The 25,764-nt window shown below is 39.5% G+C and overlaps 2 protein-coding genes across 12 annotated transcripts in view; one reads left to right on the forward strand and one right to left on the reverse strand.

Moving 5' to 3' along the window:
• BCAS3 (BCAS3 microtubule associated cell migration factor) overlaps positions 1-25,764 on the reverse strand; it is a 1,368,214-nt gene that overhangs the window by 698,488 nt on the left and 643,962 nt on the right. For all 11 annotated transcript variants that reach the window (XM_033921865.1, XM_033921866.1, XM_033921867.1 and 8 more), the window contains one exon: positions 17,604-17,725. In XM_033921865.1, the coding sequence (XP_033777756.1) occupies positions 17,604-17,725 (122 nt within the window). The remainder of the gene's footprint in view (positions 1-17,603; positions 17,726-25,764) is intronic.
• On the forward strand, positions 6,501-7,761 carry LOC117349215 (prefoldin subunit 5-like). The gene is made up of 2 exons (XM_033922408.1): positions 6,501-6,515; positions 7,471-7,761. The coding sequence occupies exons 1-2, from the start codon at positions 6,501-6,503 to the stop codon at positions 7,759-7,761; spliced, it is 306 nt and encodes a 101-aa protein (XP_033778299.1).

Here is a 25,764-nt window from a genome sequence, read left to right on the forward strand (position 1 = left end):
TAAAGCTGGTAATATAAAAGGTAAAAAAGACAAAAAAAAAAAATATATATATATATATATATATATTTTTTAGAAGTTGTAGAAAGCTGAGCTTCAATAATTGAATTTAAGTTAACGGGTTTTTATGGCCGATGACTGGAGCAAGGAGCATGACAACTACGCCGATTCATTCAGTCTATGACTGTGCGTAGGCTCCATATCTGAGGCCTTTTCGCATAGAATAAGAAGTCACAAAGTGAATGCACTTCTCTAGATAAGTGGGAGTAATATTTTTTCTAGTATAGTATATGATTATATTCACCACTTGGGTTAGCTGATTTAGGTTATAAACTACATATTACTACAACAGGAAAAAGAAACCTTGCAAAGAAATTTAGACAATATGTTTCAAGGCATTTAAATTAGAAGATGGGGTGGTGTATGTATGAAGGACAATTATAGAGACCACCCCCGGCAAAAGAAAAGATGTGATAGTAGTAAAGATTGCAAAATAAACAATATCAGCAACTCATTTCTTAGTATTGCAACGGAAAGTGAAATAAAACAAAAATCTATAAGAAAAAGGAGATTACCACTGAAAAATAGCTGGAAAGCGATGACCACAAATGCTTGCAGCCTAAGCAACAAAGTTCATGATCTGCAAGCCCTGATATTAGAGGCAGATCTAGATATTGTCGCTATCACAGAGACATGGTTCAGTGAATCATATGGATGGGATGCAAACATACCAGGATATAATCTTTTTAGGAAGGACAGAGATGGTCAAAAAGGTGGAGGAGTAGCTCTCTATGTAAAGATCAATATCCAAATGACCGAAATGCAAGGGACCTGGGGAGAGGAAGAAGTGATATGGATTGCTCTGAAAAGAGAAGATGGAACTTCTATCTACGTGGGTGTAGTCTACAGACCTCCGACTCAATCACAGCAAATTGATAAGGATCTGATTGTGGATATCCAAAAGTTTGGAAGGAAAGAAGAGGTTCTGCTGTTGGGAGATTTCAACCTGCCGGATGCAGACTGGAATGTTCTGTCTGCAGAATTGGAAAGAAGTAGGGAGATTGTGGATGCCTTTCAAGAGGCTCTGCTCAGACAAATGGTGACGGAACCCACAAGAGAAAAAGCGATATTGGATCTGGTCCTCACAAATGGAGAGAGTATCTCTAATGTTCGAGTGGGTGCTCACCTGGGAAGTAGAGATCATCAAACGGTTTGGTTTGATATAACGGCTAAAGTGGAGCGCAGCTGCATGATACTTAAAGTCCTAGATTTCAAACGTACAGACTTTAATGCAATGGGAGAGTACCTGAAGAAAGAGCTGTTAGGATGGGAGGACATAAGAGAAGTGGAAAGACAGTGGCTTAAGCTAAAAGGAGTGATAAAAATGGCTACGGACCTTTATTTGAAGAAAATCAATAAAAACAAGAGAAGAAGGAAGCTGATATGGTTCTCCAAACTAGTGGCGGATAAAATAAAGGCGAAAGAGTTGGCATTCGTGAAATATAAAAAACCCCAAGAAGAGGAGTGCAAAAAGGACTACAGGGTGAAACTGAAAGAAGCCAAGAGAGAGATACGTCTGGCGAAAGCACAGGCGGAAGAACAAATGGCTAAAAATGTAAAAAAGGGAGACAAAAATTTTTTCAGATATATTAGTGAAAGGAGGAAGATGAAAAATGGAATTTCTAAACTAAAAGATGCTGGGAACCTATATATGGAGAGTGATGAAGAAAAAGCAAATGTGCTAAACAAATACTTCTGTTCTGTGTTCACAGAAGAAAATCCTGGAGAAGGACCGAGATTGTCTGGCAAAGTTACACGAGAAAATGGAGTGGATTCTGCGCCGTTCACGGAGGAGAGTGTTTATGAGCAACTTGAAAAACTAAAGGTGGACAAGGCAATGGGACCAGACGGGATCCATCCCAGGATACTATGGGAGCTTAGAGAGGTTCTGGTGAGTCCTATTAAAGACTTGTTCAACAAATCTCTGGAGACGGGAGTGGTTCCTGGGGATTGGAGGAGAGTGGATGTGGTCCCTATTCACAAAAGTGGTCACAGGGATGAAGCAGGAAACTATAGGCCGGTGAGCCTCACTTCAGTTGTTGGAAAAATAATGGAAGTTTTGCTGAAAGAAAGGATAGTGTACTTCCTTGAATCTAATGGGTTACAGGATCCGAGGCAACATGGCTTTACAAAAGGTAAATCGTGACAAAAGAACCTGATTGAATTTTTTGATTGGGTGACCAGAGAGCTGGATCAAGGACATATGCTAGATGTAATTTACTTAGATTTCAGCAAAGCCTTTGATACAATTCCTCATAGGAGACTGTTGAACAAACTTGAAGGGCTGAAGTTAGGACCCAAAGTGGTGAACTGGGTTAGAAACTGGCTGTCGGACAGATGCCAGAGGGTGGTGGTTAATGGAAGTCGCTCGGAGGAAGAAAAGGTGAGTAGTGGAGTCCCTCAGGGTTTGGTGATGGGGCCAATCCTGTTCAATATGTTTGTGAGTGACATTACTGAAGGGTTAGAAGGAAAAGTGTGACTTTTTGCAGATGATACCAAGATTTGTAACAGAGTAGACACCGAAGAGGGAGTGGAAAATATGAAAAAGGATCTGCAAAAGTTAGAGGAATGGTCTAATGCCTGGCAACTAAAATTCAATGCAAAGAAATGCAGAGTAATGCATTAGGGGATTAATAATCAGAAGGAACCGTATATGCTGGGAGGTGAGAAGCTGATATGCATGGACGGGGAGAGGGACCTTGGGGTGATAGTGTCTGAAGATCTAAAGGTGAAAAAACAGTGTAGGATGCTGGGCTGTATAAAGAGAGGCGTAGCCAGTAGAAGGAAGAAGGTGTTGATGCCCCTGTACAGGTCATAGGTAAGGCCCCACTTGCAGTATTGTGTTCAGTTTTGGAGATCGTATCTGGCGAAGGACATAAGAAGACTTGAAGCGGTCCAGATGAGGGCGACAAAAACGATAGGAGGCTTGCGCCAGAAGATGTATGAGGAGAGACTGGAAGCCCTGAATATGTATACCCTAGAGCACAGGTGTCAAAGTCGGTCCTCGAGGGCCGGAATCCAGTCGGGTTTTCAGGATTTCCCCAATGAATCTGCATAAGATCTATTTGCATGCACTGCTTTCAATGCATATTCATTGGGGAAATCCAGAAAACCCGACTGGATTCCGGCCCTCGAGGAGGGACTTTGACACCCCTGCCCTAGAGGAAAGGAGGGACAGGGGAGATATGATTCAGACGTTCAAATACTTGAAGGGTATTAACGTAGAACAAAATCTTTTCCAGAGAAAGGAAAATGGTAAAACCAGAGGACATAATTTGAAGTTGAGGGGTGGTAGATTCAAATGCAATGTTAGGAAATTCTACTTTACGGAGAGGGTGGTGGATGCATGGAATGCGCTCCCGAAAGAGGTGGTGGAGAGTAAAACTGTGACTGAGTTCAAAGAAGCGTGGGATGAACACGGTTTCTGCAGGGGAAGATCGTGCCTGACTAACTTACTGCACTTCTTCGAAGGAATTAACAAACAAATGGACAGAGGAGACCCCATAGACATCATATACCTAGATTTCCAGAAAGCCTTTGACAAGGTGCCTCATGAACGTCTACTCCGGAAACTGAAGAACCATGGGGTGGACGGAGACGTGCATAGATGGATCAGAAACTGGTTAGAAGGTAGGAAACAAAGGGTAGGGGTGAAGGGCCACTACTCAGACTGGAGAAAGGTCACGAGTGGTGTTCCGCAGGGCTCGGTGCTCGGGCCACTGCTTTTTAACATATTCATAAATGATCTAGAAACAGGGACGAAGTGTGAGATAATAAAATTTGCAGACGACACCAAACTATTTAGTAGAGCTCGGACAAAGGAGGACTGCAAAGAATTGCAAAGAGACTTGGACAAACTAGGGGAATGGGCAGAGAGATGGCAGATGAAATTCAATGTTGGGAAGTGTAAAGTATTGCATGTGGGAAGCAAAAACTCGAGGTATAATTATGCGATGGGAGGGATGTTTTTGAATGAGAGTACCCAAGAAAGGGACTTGGGGGTGATGGTGGACATGACAATGAAGCCGACAGCACAGTGCGCAGCTGCCGCTAAGAGAGCGAATAGAATGCTAGGTATAATCAAGAAAGGTATTACAACCAGAACGAAAGAAGTTATCCTGCCGCTGTATCAGGCAATGGTGCGTCCACATCTTGAGTACTGCATCCAGTATTGGTCACCGTACCTTAAGAAGGATATGGCATTGCTCGAGAGAGTTCAGAGGAGAGCAACACGACTGATTAAGGGGATGGAAAGCCTTTCATACGCTGAGAGATTGGAAAAACTGGGACTCTTTTCCCTAGAAAAGAGAAGATTAAGAGGGGATATGATAGAGACTTACAAGATCATGAAGGGCATAGAGAGAGTAGAGAGGGACAGATTCTTCAAACTTTCAGAAAATAAAAAAACAAGAGGGCATTCGGAAAAGTTGAAAGGAGGCAAATTCAAAACTAATGCTAGGAAGTTCTTCTTTACACAACGTGTGGTGGACACCTGGAATACAATTCCAGAGGAAGTTATAGGGCAGAGTACAGTACTGGGGTTTAAGAAAGGTTTGGACAAATTCCTGCTGGAAAAGGGGATAGAGGGGTATAGATAGAAATTTACTGCACAGGTCCTGGACCTGTTGGGCCGCCGCGTGAGCGGACTGCTGGGCGCGATGGACCTCGGGTCTGACCCAGCGGAGGCATTTCTTATGTTCTTAACACAGAGGATCTAGAATCAGAAAATAATATTAAATACTGAACTAAGGCCAGTACTGGGCAGACTTGCACGGTCTGTGTCTGTGTATGGCCGTTTGGTGGGGGATGGGCTGGGGAGGGCTTCAGTGGCTGGGAGGGTGTAGATGGGCTGGAGTAGGTTTTAACAGAGATTTCAACAGTTGGAACCCAAGCACAGTACCGAGTAGAGCTTTGGATTCTTGCCCAGAAATAGCTATGAAAAAATTTAAAAATTTAAATTGAATCAGGTTGGGCAGACTGGATGGACCATTCGGGTCTTTATCTGCTGTCATATACTATGTTACTATGGTGGTCGGCTCTTGGCAAAGTTTGAGAAGAGTTTTCTTGATAAATGGAAGTGGAGGGAATGCATAGAGGAATTTGTCCAGTCGAGGAAGAAGGCATCTGATTCCAGAGGGTTTGCAGTGTAGATTCTGGAGCAGGTCAGTAGTTTATTGTTGTGATAGGATGCATGTGTTGATAGTTGTAGAGTTTCCCTGTCCAAGAATATCTGACATAACATGTCACCATTTGTGAGGTTTGTTGTCTGCTAAGACATTTAGCTTCCCTGCCAAGTAAACTTCTATTAAAAATATGTTGCGAGGAATTGTCCAGGATCAGATTTGGATTGCTTCTTGGAATAGTGAGTGAGACCCTGTGCATCCTTGGTTATATAGTACATGGCCACTTGGTTGTCCATTTGAACATGTACTACACGATTACAGAGGAGATCTTGAAAAGTGTGGAGCATTGTGAATTTCTCAAAGTTCTAGGAGATTGATTTAGAGTATGGAGGCCATCAAAATAGGTTCCTCATCTGATCAGGAAGCATCTGTTGGCAGTACTTTTAGGTGTAGTGGAACATGGAAGAGCAGGCCCTTGGAAAGAAGGGCTGGGGAGAACATTACATTACATTAGTGACTTTTATTCCGCCATTACCTTGCGGTAGAGAGCGTCGAAGATGTGATGGCTTGAGACCATTGAGACAAAAGTGTCCATTGTGGAATCCTGAAGTGCAATCGAGCAAATGGCATCAGGTGGACAGTGGCATCATGTGTTCCAGGAGACACATCATTTGGCAATCAGTGATTTGTTGAAGTGATACATATTTGGATGAGATTATCAAGCCTGTGCATGAGAAAAACATGAGCCTGAACTGTGTCGAGTAATACTCCAATGAATTCCAGCATTTGGGTTGGTTGGAGAAGGGGATTTGTCATAATTGAATATGAAGGCGAGGAGTTCTAGGAAGTATATTGTTTCAGTCATAGTTTTTGGTGCTTTGACTAACCAGTTTGTCCAGAGATGGGAACACATGAAACCTGTGTGAGCGAAGAAGGGGTGCTGATGCTCAGCCAAATGAGAGTACCTTGTATTGAAAGTGACATGCTCCTGCTCGAAAACAGAGGTATTTTCTGGAAGCATGTAGAATGGATATGTGAATGTATGCTTCTTTGAGTTCTAGAGAACAAAGCTAGTCATTCTTGTCTATCAATGGTAACAGTGTTCCTAGAGATAGCATTCAAAGATTTTCCTTCACAAGATATTTGTTAAGAGCGTGGAGGTCCAGAATTGCACAGAGATCTCTGTTCTTTTTCCGGTATGAGGAAATATTTTGAGTAGAACCCTTGGCCCCTCTCCTGTAAAGATGCCTGTTTGATTGCATTGAGTTGGAGGAGGACAGACTTCTTGGTGAAGGAAAGTCTTCTAATAGGAATTGAAAAATGACTCTCTTGGAGGTTGGTCTGGAGGTTTTTCTGAAAACGCAGGGTATAATCTTATCCAACTACTTTGTATAGCCAATGGTCTGTTGTTTTGCAGAACCAATGTTGGTAAAAATGAGTGAGATGGCCTCCTATAGGGAGAGTCTGAGTTGTGGGTTGTGGAATGCTGGCTAGGCTCTCTAGAACGGAGTCAAAACATGGTTGAAATTTCTGTTGAGGCTGAGTTTGTGATTTTTGTGGTCTCTGTTGCCAGGGACACTTCTATTGTGGAGCTCTAGAGGATATGGTCGATGGAAAATACCTGTGTTTAGTATAGTAGGACAAACGTCTAGGATTGTAAAACCTTTTAGTTGAGATTTAGAAGCTTTTGTAGATGATAATATTGTCATAGAATCCTCATGTCTCTTGATTTTCTGAGTTGCTTCCTCAATCTTATTTCCAAACAAATCATCCCTAGGTAGGCAATATTGCCTAAATGCTCCTGAATGTTAGCATCTAGGTCAGAAACATGAAGCCATGCCTGTCTCCTCATGGTGATAGAAACTGCCGAGGTCCGTCGAAGGCATCAAAGACCAAATGTGCCATATATTTCCTGGTTTCAAACAGGTCATTCAGAACATATTGGAAAGTGTCTAGATCATCTGATGAAATATATAGTTCAAATGCAGACAGTTTTTATAGGAGAGCTTTCATATATAAAAATTATAACTCAAGATCCTGTTAGTTAACAAGGAGCTCTGAAAGATATAATTGAAGTCTACAAAATCCTGAGCTGTGTAGAATGGGAACAAGTGAATTGATTTTTTACTCCATAAAAAACTATGAAGACTAGAGGACACTCAGAGTTATAAGGAAATACTTTTAAAACCAATAGGAAGAAATATTTTTTTCACTCAGATAATAGTTAAGCTCTGGAACGTGTTGCCAGAGGATGTGGTAACAATGCTTAACGCAGTTGGTTTTAAAAAAGGTTTGGAATTATGTAGAACATGTGTTGATAGATGTGGGAACTGGGTACTATGTTGAAAAGGCTGCAAGTGATGCTAGAGATTTCTTCAAGAGAAAAATTGACTTCTTAACAAAGCAGATAGAAAAGATCCAGCCAGCATTACAGGAGAAACATGCCATGAAACAAGCTGTAATGGAAATGATGAGCTTGAAAATTCAGCAGCTTACAGCCTCCCAGGCTGTAGTCCCAGTCTACTGGATTCCATCAATTTGCCTTCCTCGGCCAGCATTCTATATCAAGACACTCTTCTAACCTCCCCACCCCATATCAGCATGTCTAAGAAAGCTGGTTTATAGTCTTAATGGAACAGTTGGGTGGGACTCTTCTACCTGGATGCTTGAATTTTATTTTATTTTTTAATCCTTAGGAGAAAGGAATCTGCCAGTCTTTAGATATCTGTTTATGCTGTATGCTGTGCAGTGTCTTAAAATAAAACAGGATGAGGACACCTTTAGCATTTCTCAAACAAAAACCCCCCAAAAACTCAGAAATTAAAAAAAATGTGAAAGTTAAAAAAAAAGAAAAAAAAAAGGTTTGGACAAGTTCCTGGAAGAAAAGTTCATAGTTTGCTATTGAGACAGAGGGGATTGATAGCATGGAGTGTTGCTACTATTTGTTTTTTTGCTATGTATTTGTAATCTGGCCTGTCCACTGTGGAAACAGTATCCTGAACTAGATGGTCCATTGGTCTGACCCAGTATGGGCTAGATCAGTGGTCTCAAACGCAAACCCTTTGCAGGGCCACATTTTGAATTTGTAGGTACTTGGAGGGTCTCAAACAAATAGTTAATGTCTTATTTTGCATGAGGTAAAACTCTTTATAGTTTATAAATCTTTCCTTTTGGCTAAGTCTTAATAATAATATTATAATTTATAGCTAAAGAGACATATGATCAAGAAACTGTCTTATTTTACTTTTGTGATTATGATAAACATACTGAGGGCCTCAAAATAGTACCTGGCGGGCCTCATGTGGCCCCCGGGCCATGAGTTTGAGACCACTGGGCTAGATGGTCCATTGGTCTGAACCAGTATAGCTATTCTTGTGCTCTTATCTGGCCATGCACCAGACTTCCCACACAGAAGTGCTTAAGATGAGGTGGTTGACTCTGATAAAAGCTCTGTAAAAATTGGAGGTAATCAATTGGGCCCTCCTGTCTTTTTTGGTTTTTGTTAAGGAAGTATGTGAAAGTGCAGGTCATACACAGCGCAGCGGGTTCTCTGAGGAAGCCAGTTTGGCGAAACGCATCAGAACCCTGCCGGACCATCGCTGTACGGACATTTAAGTTAAGTTATTTTCGATGTCACCTTTTTGAAGCTATCAAGGTGTTGGACATTTATTTCACTTTATGGATATACAAAACACGTTAATAGTTTTTCCAGAAGCATTTTTAATCACCTTTTTACCATACAAGTTGGTGCAATGATAGATTCTGCGAAAAACTCTATAGGGGTTTGTTCCCCACATTGAGCTTTTTCATTCCATTCTTGGATTCTGAGCGCCAGGTATTAAAAGTCCTTTTTTTGTTCCCTTATTGGTTTTTTGTTGGTGATATATTGTACATGGCAATTTAGGATTTTGAAGTTGGATTAGAAACTCTGAACAAAGGTTTGCCCTTTAGGTTGAGCCTCCCCATAAAGACCAGTGCAATAAGCATAAAACTCAGAAACAATATCTTCATCCAAGGACATGATTGCTATCAGATCTCTAACCCTTTGACATTCTTTCCTGCCTTTCAGTTTGGGGCTAAAAAATGGACTTACTTGTTGGACTCCTCAGAGTGCTAAACATTTTGAGGAAACAAGGCAACACCAGCTTGTACACCCATGATGGCATTATGCAGTATATCAAAGTTTCTGTAGTGGGAAAGGAACCCCTGTTTCAGCTAAGATGTGTTCCCTCTCCAATATGATTTCTTTTTTTAAATTTTCCACTTTATGATTTTATTCCCTCTGTTGTTTAACTGTACATGATATAATGGAACCCCTCTATGGAAATCTTACAGGCATCACACTAGATTATTACATTTGTATCCTCTATATGATTAATTTGGAAATATTCTGTACATGAGATACTAACAATCCCGTATTAATCCTCCATTGTGAACTCCTAGACTAAAAAGACATTATATTCAGAACATTAAATGTAGCAGTATGATCTAAGATTGTTATGGGCTGCGCTGAATCTCTATGCTCTGCACATCAGGGGTCAACTGAGAGGATCTGAGGAAATAATCTGTTCTGGAAAATGAATTATGTGGGAGAGAGTGAGGTACATATTCTGTCTGTGGGATATTGTAATTGCCAAATATCTACTAGGCCCATTGAACCTGCCAGGCCTTCCCAGAAAATATTTAACTTTTGAGCGACTGTTGAGAATAAAATCCAAGGGCAAAGTTAAAATTTGCTGCCATTCACACTGTTGTACAATCTGTACTTTAAAGTCAGTGATACTGAAGTGGAGGAGTAGCCTAGCGGTTAGAACAGCAGACAGCAAACCTGAGTAACCAGGGTTCAAATTTCACTACAGCAATTTGGGGCCTTGGTCAAATCACTTAGGCCCTCTTCTATTAAATTGCGCTAACAGTTTTTAGCGCGGTGAGCCACACTGAATAGCCCGCACTGCCCCCGACGCTTATAGAGTTCCTATGAGCGTCGGGAGCAGTGCGGGCCATTCGGTGTGGCTCTCTGCGCTACAAACTGCTAGCGCAGTTTAATAGAAGAGTGGGTTAATCTTCCATTATCACAGGTTCAAACAGACTGTAAGCCCTCAGAGCATAGGGAAATACCTACTATACCTGAATGTAACTCACTTTGAACCACCCCCTGGAAAGGTGTCAGCTAATTACTAAAATAAATAAATGTCTTCCTTCATGTTACCAATAGCTTCATTATTTTCCTTAAGAAGATCTTTAACAACAATCTTAATCAGAAGCAGATTTAACAAAAACAGATACATTGCTGGCTCTGACTTTGGCTGTCTCAAGTCTAATTTTGTAGCAACAAAAAATTCAGATATTATGAAAACAAAATGCATAAAATAATAAATACTTTCAATGTAGATTACTGTGATGTCCTATAGTATAGCGTAAGGACAGTCAAGGCTATATTCCAATTAAAAATGAAGGAAAAAGCCTCAGAACAGGCCCTCCCACCACCACCGGAGTGGATTGTAAAGGTGGTCAAGCGATAATAATAATAATAACAATTTATATACCGCAATACCGTGAAGTTCTATGCGGTTTACAAAAGATTAAGCAAAGGTACAAATTGATTGACTTTAAGAGGGTGGAAGAAAGAAAATTAATAGGACAGGAAATCCATTGTTGAGGAGAAAGTGATCATATAGGACAAGTTAATCGCTATTGTGGGGAGAGAGATGACCTCATTGGCAAAAAATCCTTCAATATATATTGGACACTTAAGCCTCAAGCTGTGCTTCACTTGAAATTTAAAAGACTAATGGAAGAAAAAAATTCTACTTATCTTCTGCTGATCAGCTTTTTCCTTCATTTTTAATTGGAATATAGTCTTGACAGTCCTTACGCTATACTATAGGACATCACAGTAATCTACATTGAAAGTGTTTATTATTTCAAGTCTAATTTTAATCACTTAACTCTTCGAGTTGCAGAGATAGAAAATTCAACTTTGTCTGAAGTATGAGAAGTTATCGCACTGAGGATAGCTACAGATATCAACAATAGTGGGAGATAACGTCTAAATGGCAAGGTCAGGAGAGAGCTCACCCTCAAGCCATCATATCTTGGTCTCTGCAGTGCCCCTCAACAACAGTTCATTTTAAATCTGTTTTAGCACGTGTCCTTTCAAGACAGTAGGACATAATCGTCTCACATGGGTAACATCTATGAAGCCCTAATATAGATGCTGTCCAGTGTTCTATTACTTCTAGAAGCTTTTGGCAGGCCCCTACCATACAATGCACAAGTGCCTTTCCACCTACCCAACTTTGCAAGACCCGCATTTGGATAAAAAACCAGAGAGAATGCATCTCCCAGGGGAGGTGGGAGGGTATGTGAGAATGCGTGTCCTGTTATCTCCAATATTATTTAATGTTATGATGCAATCTTTGGGTAAGGCACTTGAAAACCTTATTGCATTCCATTACATTTATGCAGATGACATCAGTATTCTCTTGCCTTTTAATAATAAGGATTCTGATTGGTCTGCATTAAAGTTAGTGCTTGATACTGTAGAGAAATGGGTTATAACCCATAAGTTGAAGATAAATATACTAAGCTGCATTAGGGCTTTAATGCGCGGAATAGCGCGCGCTAGACCTTAACGTCAGCATTGAGCTGGCATTAGTTCTAGCTGTGTAGCGCATGGTATAGCGTGGGTAATTTCCTGCGTGCGCTAAAAACACTAGTGCACCTTTGTAAAAGGAGCCCTATGTTTCTTTGGCTAGGGCCATAGGATCAGGCTAGATCGGATCTTTTATTACATTACATTACTGACTTCTATTCCGCCTGTACCTTGCAGTTCTAAGCGGATTACATCAAAAGATAACTGGACATTTCCAGGAAGAAGGTTACAATTAATGGCGCTGATACATAATTCAATTTAGAGAGGTTACAAAGTGGAAAAATGAGGAGAGCGTCAGAAGGAGCTGGAAATTTACGAGAAAGTTGCAGAGTGGATGCTGGTTATATTGTTGAGTCTTAGGGGGATATTACAGGTAGGGAGAGGGAGAGGGGAGAATAGCAAGGGGGAATGGAAGGGAGGTTAGGATATCTGGATGAATTTTCTGAATAGTAGGGTTTTAATTTCTTTTCGGAAAGTTTTGAGGTCAGTTGTTGTGGCAGCAGGTTGGTGATGGAGGGGTCCAATTTTGCTGCCTGTGTTGCTAGTAGGTGGTCATACATCTTTTTGCGGTTAGTTCCTTTGAAAGGGGGGTAGGAGAATGGGGACTGAGTTCTCCTTTGTCTGGATGAGAGGTTCCGGTTTAGGCGGTTGTTTAGGTGGGTGGGTGCCATTCCGTTTAATGCTTTGAATAAACGGCAGTATAGTTTGAATTGAATGCGGGCTTGTATAGGTAGCCAATGTGAATCTAGGTAGGCGTTGGTGATGTGATCAAATTTTCCAAGAGAGTAGATCAGTCTGAGGGCTGTGTTCTGTACGGTCTGTAATTGTTTTATTAAGTAGGTAGGGCAAGGTAGGTAGAGGATATTGCAGTAGTCCATCACACTTTGGTCAAAGTAATTACACTTTTGATATGAAAACTAGAGTTTCAGGCATTCAATTAGATAATTTATTGAGCTTGGAGCATCAAGTTAATCTGGTTACTAAAAAATCATTTTTTCTTTTAAGGAAATTGCTGGTAGTTCGGAAATCTTTTGATAAGTCAGTTTTTGCACTTGTGGTTCAATTGCTTATTCTTTTCCAGATAGACTACTGTACTATTGTTTATTTAGGATATGCTAAAGCAGGGGTCTCCAAACTTTTTGCCATGAGGGCCACATTGGGTACTTAGCCCTTTTCAGCAGGTCATAGTAAACAAAAACAAAAAAAAATAACTCTAGATATATGGGCTTCATTGAAAGCAGAAAATTTTATAAACTAATTACAGAGAATGTGAGATTAAATTATTGTATATTAATGACGACGAACATTACCAGCAATCTCATATTCTCATCACAATTTATAATAAAACCATTAATATGAACTTCCAGATTCAATTTAAAGATTAGTCACAGCGCCAGAGCTACCTAAAACGCCACAAATTGACACTGTCGATCGAGGCTGAACAAGTACAAAGAAATACCGCGACGTATACAATTACAATTCAGTTTAAATAAAGTTGTAAATAATATTAATATTAACATAATATGGAATATCAATATATTTTGAATACAATTTAAATTAATGCGTTTGAAATCTATCAACACCCCGTGTTGTTGTTTTTTTTGCGGATTCTCATTGGAAAATTAGTCCAATTGGCGCATTTCCACACAATTCTTCCAGGGGCCTCATAAAATCATATCGCGGGCCAGATGTGGTCCTCAGACTGTACTGTGCTAAAGGATTGTTGAAAAGATTACAAACTGTGCAGAATACTGCAGAGACAGTAATTTTCTCCTTGTTAGGCTTTTTTATCGCCGGCCATGGCGGTATTAGCTCTGATACGCATAGGAATTCTATGAACGTCAGAGTTAATACTGCTGCGGCCAGCGATAATAAAGCCTAAGAGGGAGGGGAGAAATATGATAGAATTATACCATATTTCATTAAATTACATTGGTTGCCAGTAGATGCAAAGATTTATTTTAATCTTTGTATTATGATTTTTTATATTCTATATGGAAGACAGAGAAAGGGAGTCCAAAAATACAACAAAAAACAACACCCACAAGGCTGAAAGTGCCTCCAGAACTGGGATAAAAAATGTACTTTATTTCACAATGTGTGATCATACGTCTTGATCACACATTGTGAAATAAAGTACATTTTTTATCCCAGTTCTGGAGGCAGTTTCACCTTTGTGGGTGGTGTTGTGTTTTTGTTGTATTCTATATGGCCAGGTGCCATATTATTTAGTGGAATTGATTTCATTACTAGCAGGAAGAGCAAGTTATATTGTACGGAAGCAATTCTGTCTTCAATTTCCGTCACTAAGGACAATTTGATCATTTGTTCAATGGAAGGCATCCTTCTTTTATCAGGCTCCTTTAATTTGGAATGATCTCAGTAGGTCAATATACTGTTCTTAGGAAACTTTTAAAAACATTCTTGTTTAAAAAAATTTTTATCTTGAAATTTATCATCTTCTACTATTAATGTTATATATGAATATTTATTGTAATAGAATATATATTGTTATCTGTCATGAACTCATAAGGACTTTGGCAGAAAATAAGTCAGAATGTAATGCAACTTTGCTTTCTCCAAGGACAAGAGGGCATTACCTTCTTACACATGGGAATTCCTAGCTACCAGGCTAACTGAAAACAATAAAGATTGGTCAATAGCTAGCTAGAACCAATAACACTAACAACAAAACCAGCCCTGCTGTAGAAATGCAACCTGGAATAGAAAAGACTGGGCCTAGGAGAGTGGAGTTATATTCTAGACTCTACATAAATTCTGACCAAGCCAGCTGTTGCATCAGATATTCTGCTTAAGACAGAAATGAGATGTGAATGTGTGGACTGAAGACTACTTTTCAGCTTTGCAAATCCCTTCAACAGAGGCTAACCTCAAGTGGGCTACCAGGTCAGCTATGGCTCTGATATTGTGGGCAGTGATATGACCCTCTGGAGTTACCCCAGCATGAACATAAGTAAGAGAGATGCATTCTGCTAGTCAAGTAAAACCAATATAACATTGGGAATCTACAATCTCAAAGCATTAAAAATATTTAACACTAATTTATTTATAGCTGCCTCCATGATGTTTGGGTCAAAAGAAACAAAAATCTGGATGGACTGTCTATGGGCTTTAGTCTGCTCCAGGCTTGCTTGCAGTCCAAGGTGTTCAGTGTGCTTTCACCAGGATGGACATAATGTTTTGTGAAAAACGTTAGCAGGACAATTGGTGGGTTAATATGGAACTATGGCACCACCTTAGAAAGGAACTTGGGATGTATGCGGAGAACTACTCTCTTATGATTAAACTTTGTGTAGGGTGGATCAGCTATTAGGGCCTGCAGCTCCCCAACTCTGATTTGAAGTGACTGCAACCAAAAATAAGACCTTCTTAGCACCATGCTTGAAGAGTTCTGATGCTTCTTTGCCTTCACTCAACGTCCAGCATTGGGGTCCCTTGGTGCTGATAAGGATAATATGGATTCCTCGGCAAGTCATTGATGCTGGATCCAATGATGCTCAACCTGAGTGGCTCTACTGCTGCCCATGTCGAAGCATATCCAGTGTCCAGTGCAGGGCCAGAAGCCACAGGGACTAATGTCTTTTTTGCCAATGTTGATGGATCAGAACAGTGTGCCAAAGAGTCTCACTTGACTTTTCTGTGTTTTCTTCTGCATTTGAGCAGAAAGGGCTTGATTCTCAAAACATGTATCCTGATTGCAGGCGGTGCTAAGTGTCCTACCGCTGTCTGGCAGCCAATTGGGACATATGTTTTTAAATGAAATTGTGTGATGAAGGACACCTAGATTGTAGAGGTCTGTAGCATGTCTATGGAGATGTGAAAGATGCTTAAGCACACCCAAAGTGGGGTGTGGGTGTGGTTTCACACGAAGTTGCCTTGGGAGTGCTTAAGTGTCCCTACAAGTCTCCTTAAGTGCGAGACAGATGCTTTAAATGTAGATCTGCAAAATGCTAGCCTACGTTTAAAGCATCTGTTTAGCGATGTAGATGTGATTATCTTTAGGACACCGATGCATGATTGACAAGCGATTGGCGTCTGCCTCTGAAGCGTCCACCAAGATCAGCGTCTATAGAGAATCAGGCCCAAAGAGAACAGAGAAAAGACCTATGATTGGGGACAAGAAAGGTTAAACACATTATATGAGTCAATCACAGACATAGTCCTAGCATAGTCCGTGTGTTGCCTGAACCCACTGGAAGACTTCTGGGATATTGTGGGGAAGACATCCGCAGCAAAACCAAATGTCTAAATTTTTTAAAATAAAGTTTTATTTGTCTTTTTTTTTTTTTAAGAGACCCGGCTGGGAGTTCAGGTTTAAAGGGGCCAAGAGCCACAAAAAAAGAAAGAAAACTTAAGACGAGTCAGCAAACTAAAGAAAAGGGAAAATATAAGAAAAATAAGATTGGTCCTGCACTACTCAAAACAAAAATGAAGAGGCAGGAAGACACCAGAAATTTCTGAAGAAAAGTGTGACAATTTGGCCAATTGGGGCTCCATGGATAACATCACCTCATGTGAGAAGATAATGTCCTGCTTGTCCTTGGAGAATATACAGTATATTCCATATCACATGTCTTAAGGAGCATAGTGGTGAACTTTTCCTTATCACTTTTTTTTTTTTTTTAATGTCATCCTAAGTCCACAGTTAACTTTTTAGAGTTTACTCTTGACTTCTCTTTTTCACCTAGTTACCTCTCTCAACATATTTTCTGTTCCCAAGTACCTTTTTGATCTTGTGTAGCTCCAGTAATGAAACAAAGATTAAACCAGGGATGGAAATACAGTAAAACCTTGGATTGCAAGTAACTTGGTTTGCAAGTGTTTTGCAAGACAAGCAAAACATTTTATTAAATTTTAACTTGATATACAAGCAATGTCTTGCAATACAAGTACATACAGTATAAACACATCACAACTGAGCCGATGGTTCTTCTCCCTCTGACACTGCAAGAGTGTAGCGACTATTCTAAACGAGCAAAGTCTTGCAATACGAGTACATACAGTATACACGTGTCACATCATCACAACTGAGCTGATGGTTCGTCTCTCTCTGACGCTGCGGGAGTGTAGTGACTTCTATACGAGCGAGGTCTTGCAATACAAGTACATATAGTATTTTGTATTAAAGTTTTTGAGTTGTGGAACAAATCATCTGAGTTTCCATTATTTCCTATGGGGAAATTCGCTTTGATATACAAGTGCTTTGGATTACAAGCATGCTTCTGGAACGAATTATGCTCACAAACCAAGGTTTTACTGTATTGTGTTTCTCAGAGAACACTCATTACTGAGTTTAACAATGCACATCCAATTCCCTTTCTCAAAGAAGCCCTGGCACATGCCCTCTGCAATTAAAGGTAAAAGAATGCAATTTTGATGTGCCTACATTCTTATCTCTCACTCCATTGTTTGTTTTTAATTTACAGCAACATCTCAGCTTCCAGCATTATTTTAATTTGACTATTATGCTAATTATAATATGATTTCCACTATGATCCTTATGTATTGTCTTAGCATCATTACTACAGAAGCCATCTGTAGTTCTTCTTGCTAACCTGCAGCCTTCCATTCTCTTCTACTCCTCTCAAACACTCTTAAGAAAAAGCAGTGTCTAGAGTGACTGGTGTGAAGGTCCCATAGTGAGTAGTGGAAATATGACAATAATAATGGGGGGGGGGAGGGGGGAAATCAGAAACTAAAGGATACCAGCAAATGTCAAAGACAGCTTCATTTACTGTTTCACTAACCTTTCTCTCGTTTCAGACCTGGATTGTTTGCAAACCAAGATCTTGATGTTCCAAAAACAGCAGCCACAAAAAATTCTCCTGTAGACTTACTGGGTGAAATCTGAGGAGCCGATTTTGTTTTGCTTAAAAACACAAGAACACGAAACAAAAGATACATTAAAAATCTACTTCTCCCCAAATTGCACTTTACAATCATGCAATGTTCCTCGGTTTTCAAATATAAGCCACATCACTCATACATGTAAATGTTTTCTGAAGGAGAATGGATTCTTCCAGTGTTTAATGCATGTAATATTCTGCAACAATAATAGCTAAGTGAGCATAAACTGCTAGACATATCACAGTGTCACATGCCATTCAGTCTTGCTATTTATAAGGACCACATATGCATGCATTTTTCACACAAACTGAATTATGCATATTTATAGTCTGGATTGATCAATAATTTTAATGGTGAAAGCATGCAGAGAAACGTACTGTACGCACACAATTTTATGAAACAAAGAATTCTATTGACGCAGCAAATGAGATGTTCTGTAAAAATAATGCATGCAGGATGTATGATGATGATCTTAATAGTCTTCTGGCTTAGCGTCCCGATTCATATTCCTTCATAAATAGATCGGTATGATTCTTTGGCTTTAGAAATTAATTTTAGGATTGTTAAGGAGACATTTACCCCCTTTTACAAAACCACGGAAGCAGTATTTAGCACAGGCCAGCGCGCTGCTCCCGGTGCTCATAGGAACTCTACCCCTTCCTTTACAAAGCCGTGCTAGTGTTTTTAGTGCCAGATGCGGCAGTAACAGCTGGAACGCTCATAGGAATTCTATGAGTGTCGGAGCTGTTATCACAGCAGCTGGTGCTAAAACCACTAGCGCGGCTTTGTAAAGGAGGGAGGTCTATGAGTGTTGGAAGCAGCGCAGAGCATTCAGCATGCCAGCTGGCACTAAAAACTGCTTTTACGGTTTTGTAAAAGGGGGGTTAACTAGGTGACTCAAAAAGTAGACTAGAATGAAAGTTGGACGAGAGAAAGCACAACATTAACATGTAGCACTATAATCTTAATACAAATGGCTGCCTTTGAACTCGTCTTTAGCCATACTGCTCTAAACACACACACAGTAAATGATGTCAGATAAAGACCTGAACGGTCCATCCAGTCTGTCCATTAGTTATACCCATTAAAAATATATGATTAAATAAACCAAAGGAAAGATGTGATGAAAATACATTATTATGTTTTTACAAATTTAGTCAATGGGCTCCAAATTTTACTAAATACCTCACTAAATCCCCTACACTCTGCGTTAATTCGTTCGTATCTGTATGTAGTACACACATTCACCCACCAAAAAGTATAATTCATTCTATCATGGTTCTTCCAATTACTTGTAATCAATTGAATGGCTATACCTGTTAGGATCATAAATAGACGACTCTTATATTTATCTAGAGTGGGTTTCATATGTAAAATTGTTCCACAAATTATAGCCTCATATGATAATGGAACATTTGAATCTAAAACTAGATTTATTTGTCCCCAGATTGACTTCCAAAATATTAATATAAATGGACAAAAATATAACACATGCAGGGGGGGGGGGGGGAGTAAATATTGATAGTGATATCTGGGTTTACTTTATTCTTCATTTGTATTATATATTAGGTTATATTGTGCTATTATTATATGCAAGACAATGGAATTATTGAATTATTGAATGATATTTATGTTACCTGTACAGATATTAGTGTAATGTAAGTAATACCTACTGTTCTTTCATTTGCATGGGCACTGTTTTTGATTAAAAATCAATAAAGAATAAAAATATATGATTAAATTAACTTGTCTTTTCTTTGATATTTCTGGGTCATAGACTGTAAAGTCCACCTGGTATTGTCCTAGGTTCCAAATGCTGAAATTGCTGTGCAAGCTCACTCCAGCCTATCCAACCATCTTGTCTGCAGGATATCTACCATAAAGTCTGGCTAGTAACAGCCTCATGTTCCAAGTTAGTGGAGTTCCCATTGATGCCCTTCCCAGCCCATCCTATACCAAATCACCACATATGGGACACAGACCGTGCAAGTCTGTCCAGTATCGGCCTTAGTTCTTTAATTTACCTCCTTTGTTTTCTAATTAGAGATCCTCTATGTTTATCTCACACTTTTTTGAATTCCATCACCGTTTTCCTCTCCACCACTTCCCTCGGGAGGGCATTACAGAAATCACCTTCCCTGCAACCTCAAATTATGCCCTCTAGTTTTACCATTTTCTCTTCAGTCTGTTGTGGGAGAGAGAACCAGGACATTCTCTGTACACACTCTGAGAAAATAAATTTTAAAAGTGTTTGCATCTTCTGAAGGTGTCATATTATATTTTAACATCATTCATCCTTTGGATTCAGTTCAACCTAGCCAGATTTTTAAAACCAGTATGTACATCTAATAGCATAATAGAAAAAAAATAGTAGCATAAGATAGCTACATTGAAGTGTCTTGTTAATAAGCAATGCTTTATTTATGAACAACTCATGTTTCTCAAAAATGAATTCATTTAAAGGCGCCTAGTCAAAGTTTTATTCATAATCTGATATGAAAATATTTTGTTAAAGGCATTCAATACTACTACAATCAGAAGGGATATTGGGGATATGGTGCAATCTGTTTGAGCAAGGACTGGATGCAGTCTGTGCTTGGTTTTAATTGATTTGTCTACATCATTAACAAAACAGCCAAGCCTCAAGAGGCTACATTCATACATTGATTTTTTTTCCCCATGTAATTTACTTCCTTCTTGTTTTGTGCTGATTTAAAAGTTCTACAGTGTAAAAAAAAAATAAGTCACATACAGTGGGATTGGACAGTTGTGTCTTACCGCATGCCAGACCTATTGGTATGCTCTGACCAGTCAGGTTTATGGTGACAGAATTGCAAATTGTGAAAGAAGGAATGTGGCAGAATTAACCACAAAGGAGAGATGCTCAAAAGAAGGAAACTCGGGACATTGACAATATAAAGAATGAAATACGAGCATAAGGCTGCACTTTCAGTGACTGTGGACGCTTTTGGTTTATGTAGTTACAGTAGATTTGAATTAGCATTTTACATACTATATATCATTATTACCATGGTGATGGGGCACCTCAAATATTTAAAGGTTATTTATTTGCTCATAAAAATATATTTCATAGTGGGTTATTTTTGTCCTTTCTTTGATTTATTTATCTTTTTTTACTTACGTCATGGTACACTGCATTAATTAGCATCTTTTTTTAAGACCTCACTTTCTATTCAGATTTTACATATCCCTCTCCCCTCTAAGCACGGTCAGTCCCATCGCGTAGTTTATATAATTTCATCAATTTTATTTATATATATCAACAAAGAAACTATTTCTACCCCATATCCTATCAATTTTAACATTTTTTAATAAAGAAACTGTTTTTAGCTCTTTCATGTTATTTATTTTAAACTGATGTACATCTATGTTTATGAATGGTTTTCTCTATTTTAGTTTATTATCTATTTGATTGCAGTTTTTAATTCGAAACCTTATCAACCTTGGTAGGTCTCCTTTTCTTACCATGATTTTACTTACTCTTTTTTCTTACTATTTCATTTTGTTTTTCACTTTTTTAATATTTTTCACCATTTCATTTTGCTTATTTTGTTTTATATATTAGCTGTCCACACGTAGTCTTCATGTTCACTATATAGCACTTTGCACATATACACTTTCAGCACTTTTTCAATGTTATGACACTTCACACGTATGCACAGCCTTATGACAACCTCCTTATATGCACTTTATGTAGAAGTTTCATCAACAGATTACTGTTTTTATCTATCTTTGATCACATCACATAGTTCATTATTTTTGATGGTCTGTTCCTATTTCATTAGCATACCACATGTCTAGTTTTTATGTTTTTCTACTTATGTTTTTCTACATTTGTTATAGTATTACTTTAGCCATCTTCATTTATATTTGTTAGGACCTCTGAAGAAGGCGTGTTCACCGAGACACAGACCATGTCAGGTCCCTTGGTTTGTTGAAAGGTGGTATTATTAACTGCATTTAATATTTGATATAATAAACATAGCCTGCATCTTGTACATTTTGTCTGCAATTTTCTCTTGTTTTTCGTGGGTTATTTTTGTAACCACAATATTTGTGAGAAATAACTTTAGGGATTCATAAGTATTTAGTTCTAATCAAAGGCCATCAATTTACAATATAGATCATGCAACACAGATCAAACTGTCAGTTTAAAAGTACATCAGACACAAATATATTGATCCTTGAGGAATTTGTTCTCTCCAAGAAGACCTCAAATATATGGTAGTGCCTGGATGGAAACAGCAAAGGAGCAACTACCCCCTACAAAATGCAAAATATGCGGAGGGGAATTTTCTGAAAAAAAAACTCTGTCCAAAAACATTGTCCTGCTCATAACATCAAAAAAAAACCTCCGTCCATCTACCAGCTATCATCAAACAAGAAAAACGTCTAGTTTCCTGTTTGATTATGGCTGTGAGATAGAGGTTTTTACACTGAAAATGTCCAAAATACCTAGTCATTTTTCAAAGCGAAACATCCAACTTTTGGAATGACATATAAAACCAAAAATCCAAGGTCATAAACATCTATCTGACATCATTTTCAGAAATATGGCCACACAGATGTCCCTGCAAAGTAGAGGAGTAGCCTAGCAGTTAGGGTAGTGGGTTGAAAACCAAGGAACATAGATCCAAATACCATTATAACTCTATTTTGTAAATGGGGTCTCTCCAGAATCTGAAAAATATCTACTGTATCTGAATGTACATTATTTCAGTAGACTTCAGGTTTGCCAGTGTCTTATATATTTAGGTACAAAAGGTATTTTTTTTTTTCCAGATTAAAATAAAAAGTGATCCAAAGTAGGACTTGAGGGTGTGGCCTAAGGAAGATGGCTGCGGGAGTCTGGAGCTAGACGCCACGGATGTTCCCTGACTGTTGTTTCTTTTTCTAAAGTGGAGAAATGGTGAAACGAAAATCCAAGCTTCGGATTTTCCCTGACGAATCCTTACCAGCAGCAACGGGCCCGATGGACGCCTTACTTCAGCGAGGGACGCCAACACAGCCGGAGGCTTTCTCGGCTGGGAGAGACACGCTGGCTGAAGCGTCGCAGCTCTCCCTCGAGGCAACATCTCTGACCCCGGAAGAGCGGAGTCCTCCGAGTCGCCCGGGGGCGTTTGTCCGATTGACTGAAGATCAAAGTCCTCCGAGTTGCTCGGGGGCGTTTGGCCAGTCGACAGTGGAGGAAATGCACCAGGGTGTTTGCTCTCCAGGCATGCTGAGTTCGGAAGTCGGCTCAGTAGGAGGAGGAGTGAAGCCACTATTATCTGTGCATTCGGAGGAGCTGGGACAGAAACTTCCTCAGGATTTCCTGACATTAACTTCATCACCTGCTGAAGTTCCAGGTACTTTTTCACCAGAGGTTCTGGGTGCTGAACTGACACCAATGCAGAGGCCCAAGGTTTTCAATATGGAGACAATTTGGGAAGCAATATCTAGTTTGCAAATCTCTTTGGGAACTCAAATGCAGCAACTTACTACACGTTATACCTCTGTTGTGTCTGAAAATTTGGAAATGAAAAATAGGATATCCAGCGTTGAAAATAAAGTGGATGGATATGAAACTAGATTAAAAACAGTGGAGTCCCAGGCTTCGGTCTGGGTAAAAGACAGTGGAAACCTTAATTTTAAGGTGGAAATGTTGGAAAATATGACTAGAAGAAGTAATCTTCGGATTATTAACTTCCCAAAATTACCACTTATTTCAGCGCATGATACATTTAAAAAATATTTGAAAGAAGTTTTGAAAGTTTCCGAAACCTCCTATCCGCCTCTCACTAAAATTTATTATTTACCAACTAGAGCATCTGTTCAAAAACCAAACCAGCAGAATTTGTCTGCTGATAGTTTGGATTTGACAAATTTCCTGGAGAGGTCAGGTGAAGAGACACCGGCAACTGCCACGCTACTTGTACAATTTGCTATAGATGCTGACAGGGAATGGATGCTTAAATTGTTTTTTAAGTTTAAAGATGTACCATTTATGACTAAAATAGTGAGAATGTATCCAGACGTGTCACGAATGACCCAAAAGAGAAGAAAACAATTTCTTATTTTGAGACCAAGGGTTCTGCAGTTAGGTGCGACATTTGTACTCAGATTCCCCTGTAAATGTGTAATGACCTCTCAAGGGAATAGATTTATTTTCTTTGAACCTCAGCAGTTGACAAAATTTATTTCTGCTAAAGAGCAAACTTAAATTCTTGAGAGAAGTTCAGTCTCAACCTGCTCAAGTATAAGGTTTTTGGCTATGTTCTCTCGCGCTACCATTTTCATTTTTCTTTGTACTATTTGATTAAGATTTCAGCAATTTTAAAGCTTTCTCCCCCATGGATTGAGGTCTAACGATACAAACCAGTAAAAATTTATTTTGTGTTTAATGTTATGCCGTATGAGAAAGGGAAAAATTTTGCCTTGATTCCTTTATTTCAATCTTTGAACTGATTTGTATTATTTTCTTGTTTTGACTAATATTATGTCAATACTATAAAATGAAAATAAAGATTTTTTTAAAAAAAACAAAGTAGGACTTGAACCACGATCCCTAGCTGCCTAATCCACTGTACTAACCAATACACTACTACTCTGACTTTCTGTTCATAATGCAGCTGGCATAGAACCTTATTTTCCTTTCCAGTTTCGCTTTCAAGAAAAAGGAAGGAGGACAGTAACTACTGGGAATTTGTGAAGGGTCATGACTTAATACCTCTAGTACACAGGTGTCAAACTCAAGGCCTGCGTTCTGAATCCAGCTCACCTGTTTTATGCGGCCTGCGGTGCGATCAATGCAGCGTTTTCATTGCCGCCCCTGGTGTTATCTTCTAGCCGGCTCCCTCCTCCTCATTGCCACAGTGCACAAAGCCACGGGCGGCGGCTCCTACGCATGTCCTGTGCTTGAACCGGAAGCCTTCTCTCTGATGTCACAATGTCAAAGGGAAGGCTTCCAGATGAGGCGTGGGATGCGTGAGGAGCTGCCGCACCTGACTTTGTGCACACTGCTGAAGTGAGGAGGAGGGAGCTGGCCAGAAGATAACACTCGGGGCGGCAATGAAAACGCACATTGCACCGCGAGCAGCATAAAATGGCCAGACGGGAGCAGGCCAGAAGGTAAGACACCTGCCAGACAGGGCACCTAATTGAGGCACAGCATAGAGTGAGGGAGACAATAAAGGTAGGGGGAATGATTTTATTTTCAATTTAGTGATTGAATTGTGTCAATTTTGAGAATTTACATCTGCTGTCTGTATTTTGCACTGTTCAGGAAGAAATGCATTTGTTTCTTTTTCTCTGGGGTTGTACTGCATGCAAAGTCTTGAATCTTAGGGTTTGTTTGCATATATTAGTACTTTTAGTTTTTGGTATCGTATTTGCATAGGGGTTATCTGTGTTCTGGTAGGAATGAATGTTGAAAAGCATACAGTGTGCTTTGTGTAGTTTAATTTTGTGGTTAACCATTATGTGTTGTTAATAAGATTATATTGTGTGCATATATAGAAACATAGAAGCATGATGGCAGATAAAGGCCAAATAGCCCATCTAGTCTGCCCATCTGCAGTAACCATTATCTCTTTCTCTCTCCAAGAGATCTCACATGCCTATCCCAGGCCCTTTTGAATTCAGACATAGTCTCTTCTGGCAGACTGTTCCATGCATCTACCACCCTTTCTGTAAAAAAGTATTTCCTCAGATTACTCCGGAGCCTATCACCTCTTAACTTCATCCTATGCCCTCTCATTGCAGAGTTTCCTTTCAAATGAAAGAGGCTCGACTCATGCACATTTATGCCTTGTAGGCATTTAAACGTCTCATCATATCTCCCCTCTCTCTATTGGCTAAGGTTCTTACCATTTGCATCTTCTCTTCCTATAGGCTAAGGCTCTGTGCACCTGCATTGTGAGGTCATAGAGCTGCCCATCTGCAGTAACCATTATCTCTTTCTCTCTCTGAGAGATCCCACGTGCCTATCCCAGGCTTTCTTGAATTCAGACACAGTCTCTGTCTCCACCACCTCTTCTGGGAGACTGTTCCATGCATCTA

This window comes from Geotrypetes seraphini, chromosome 15 (genome assembly GCF_902459505.1).
Source record: "Geotrypetes seraphini chromosome 15, aGeoSer1.1, whole genome shotgun sequence".
In the NCBI taxonomy this organism is placed as follows: domain Eukaryota; kingdom Metazoa; phylum Chordata; class Amphibia; order Gymnophiona; family Dermophiidae; genus Geotrypetes; species Geotrypetes seraphini.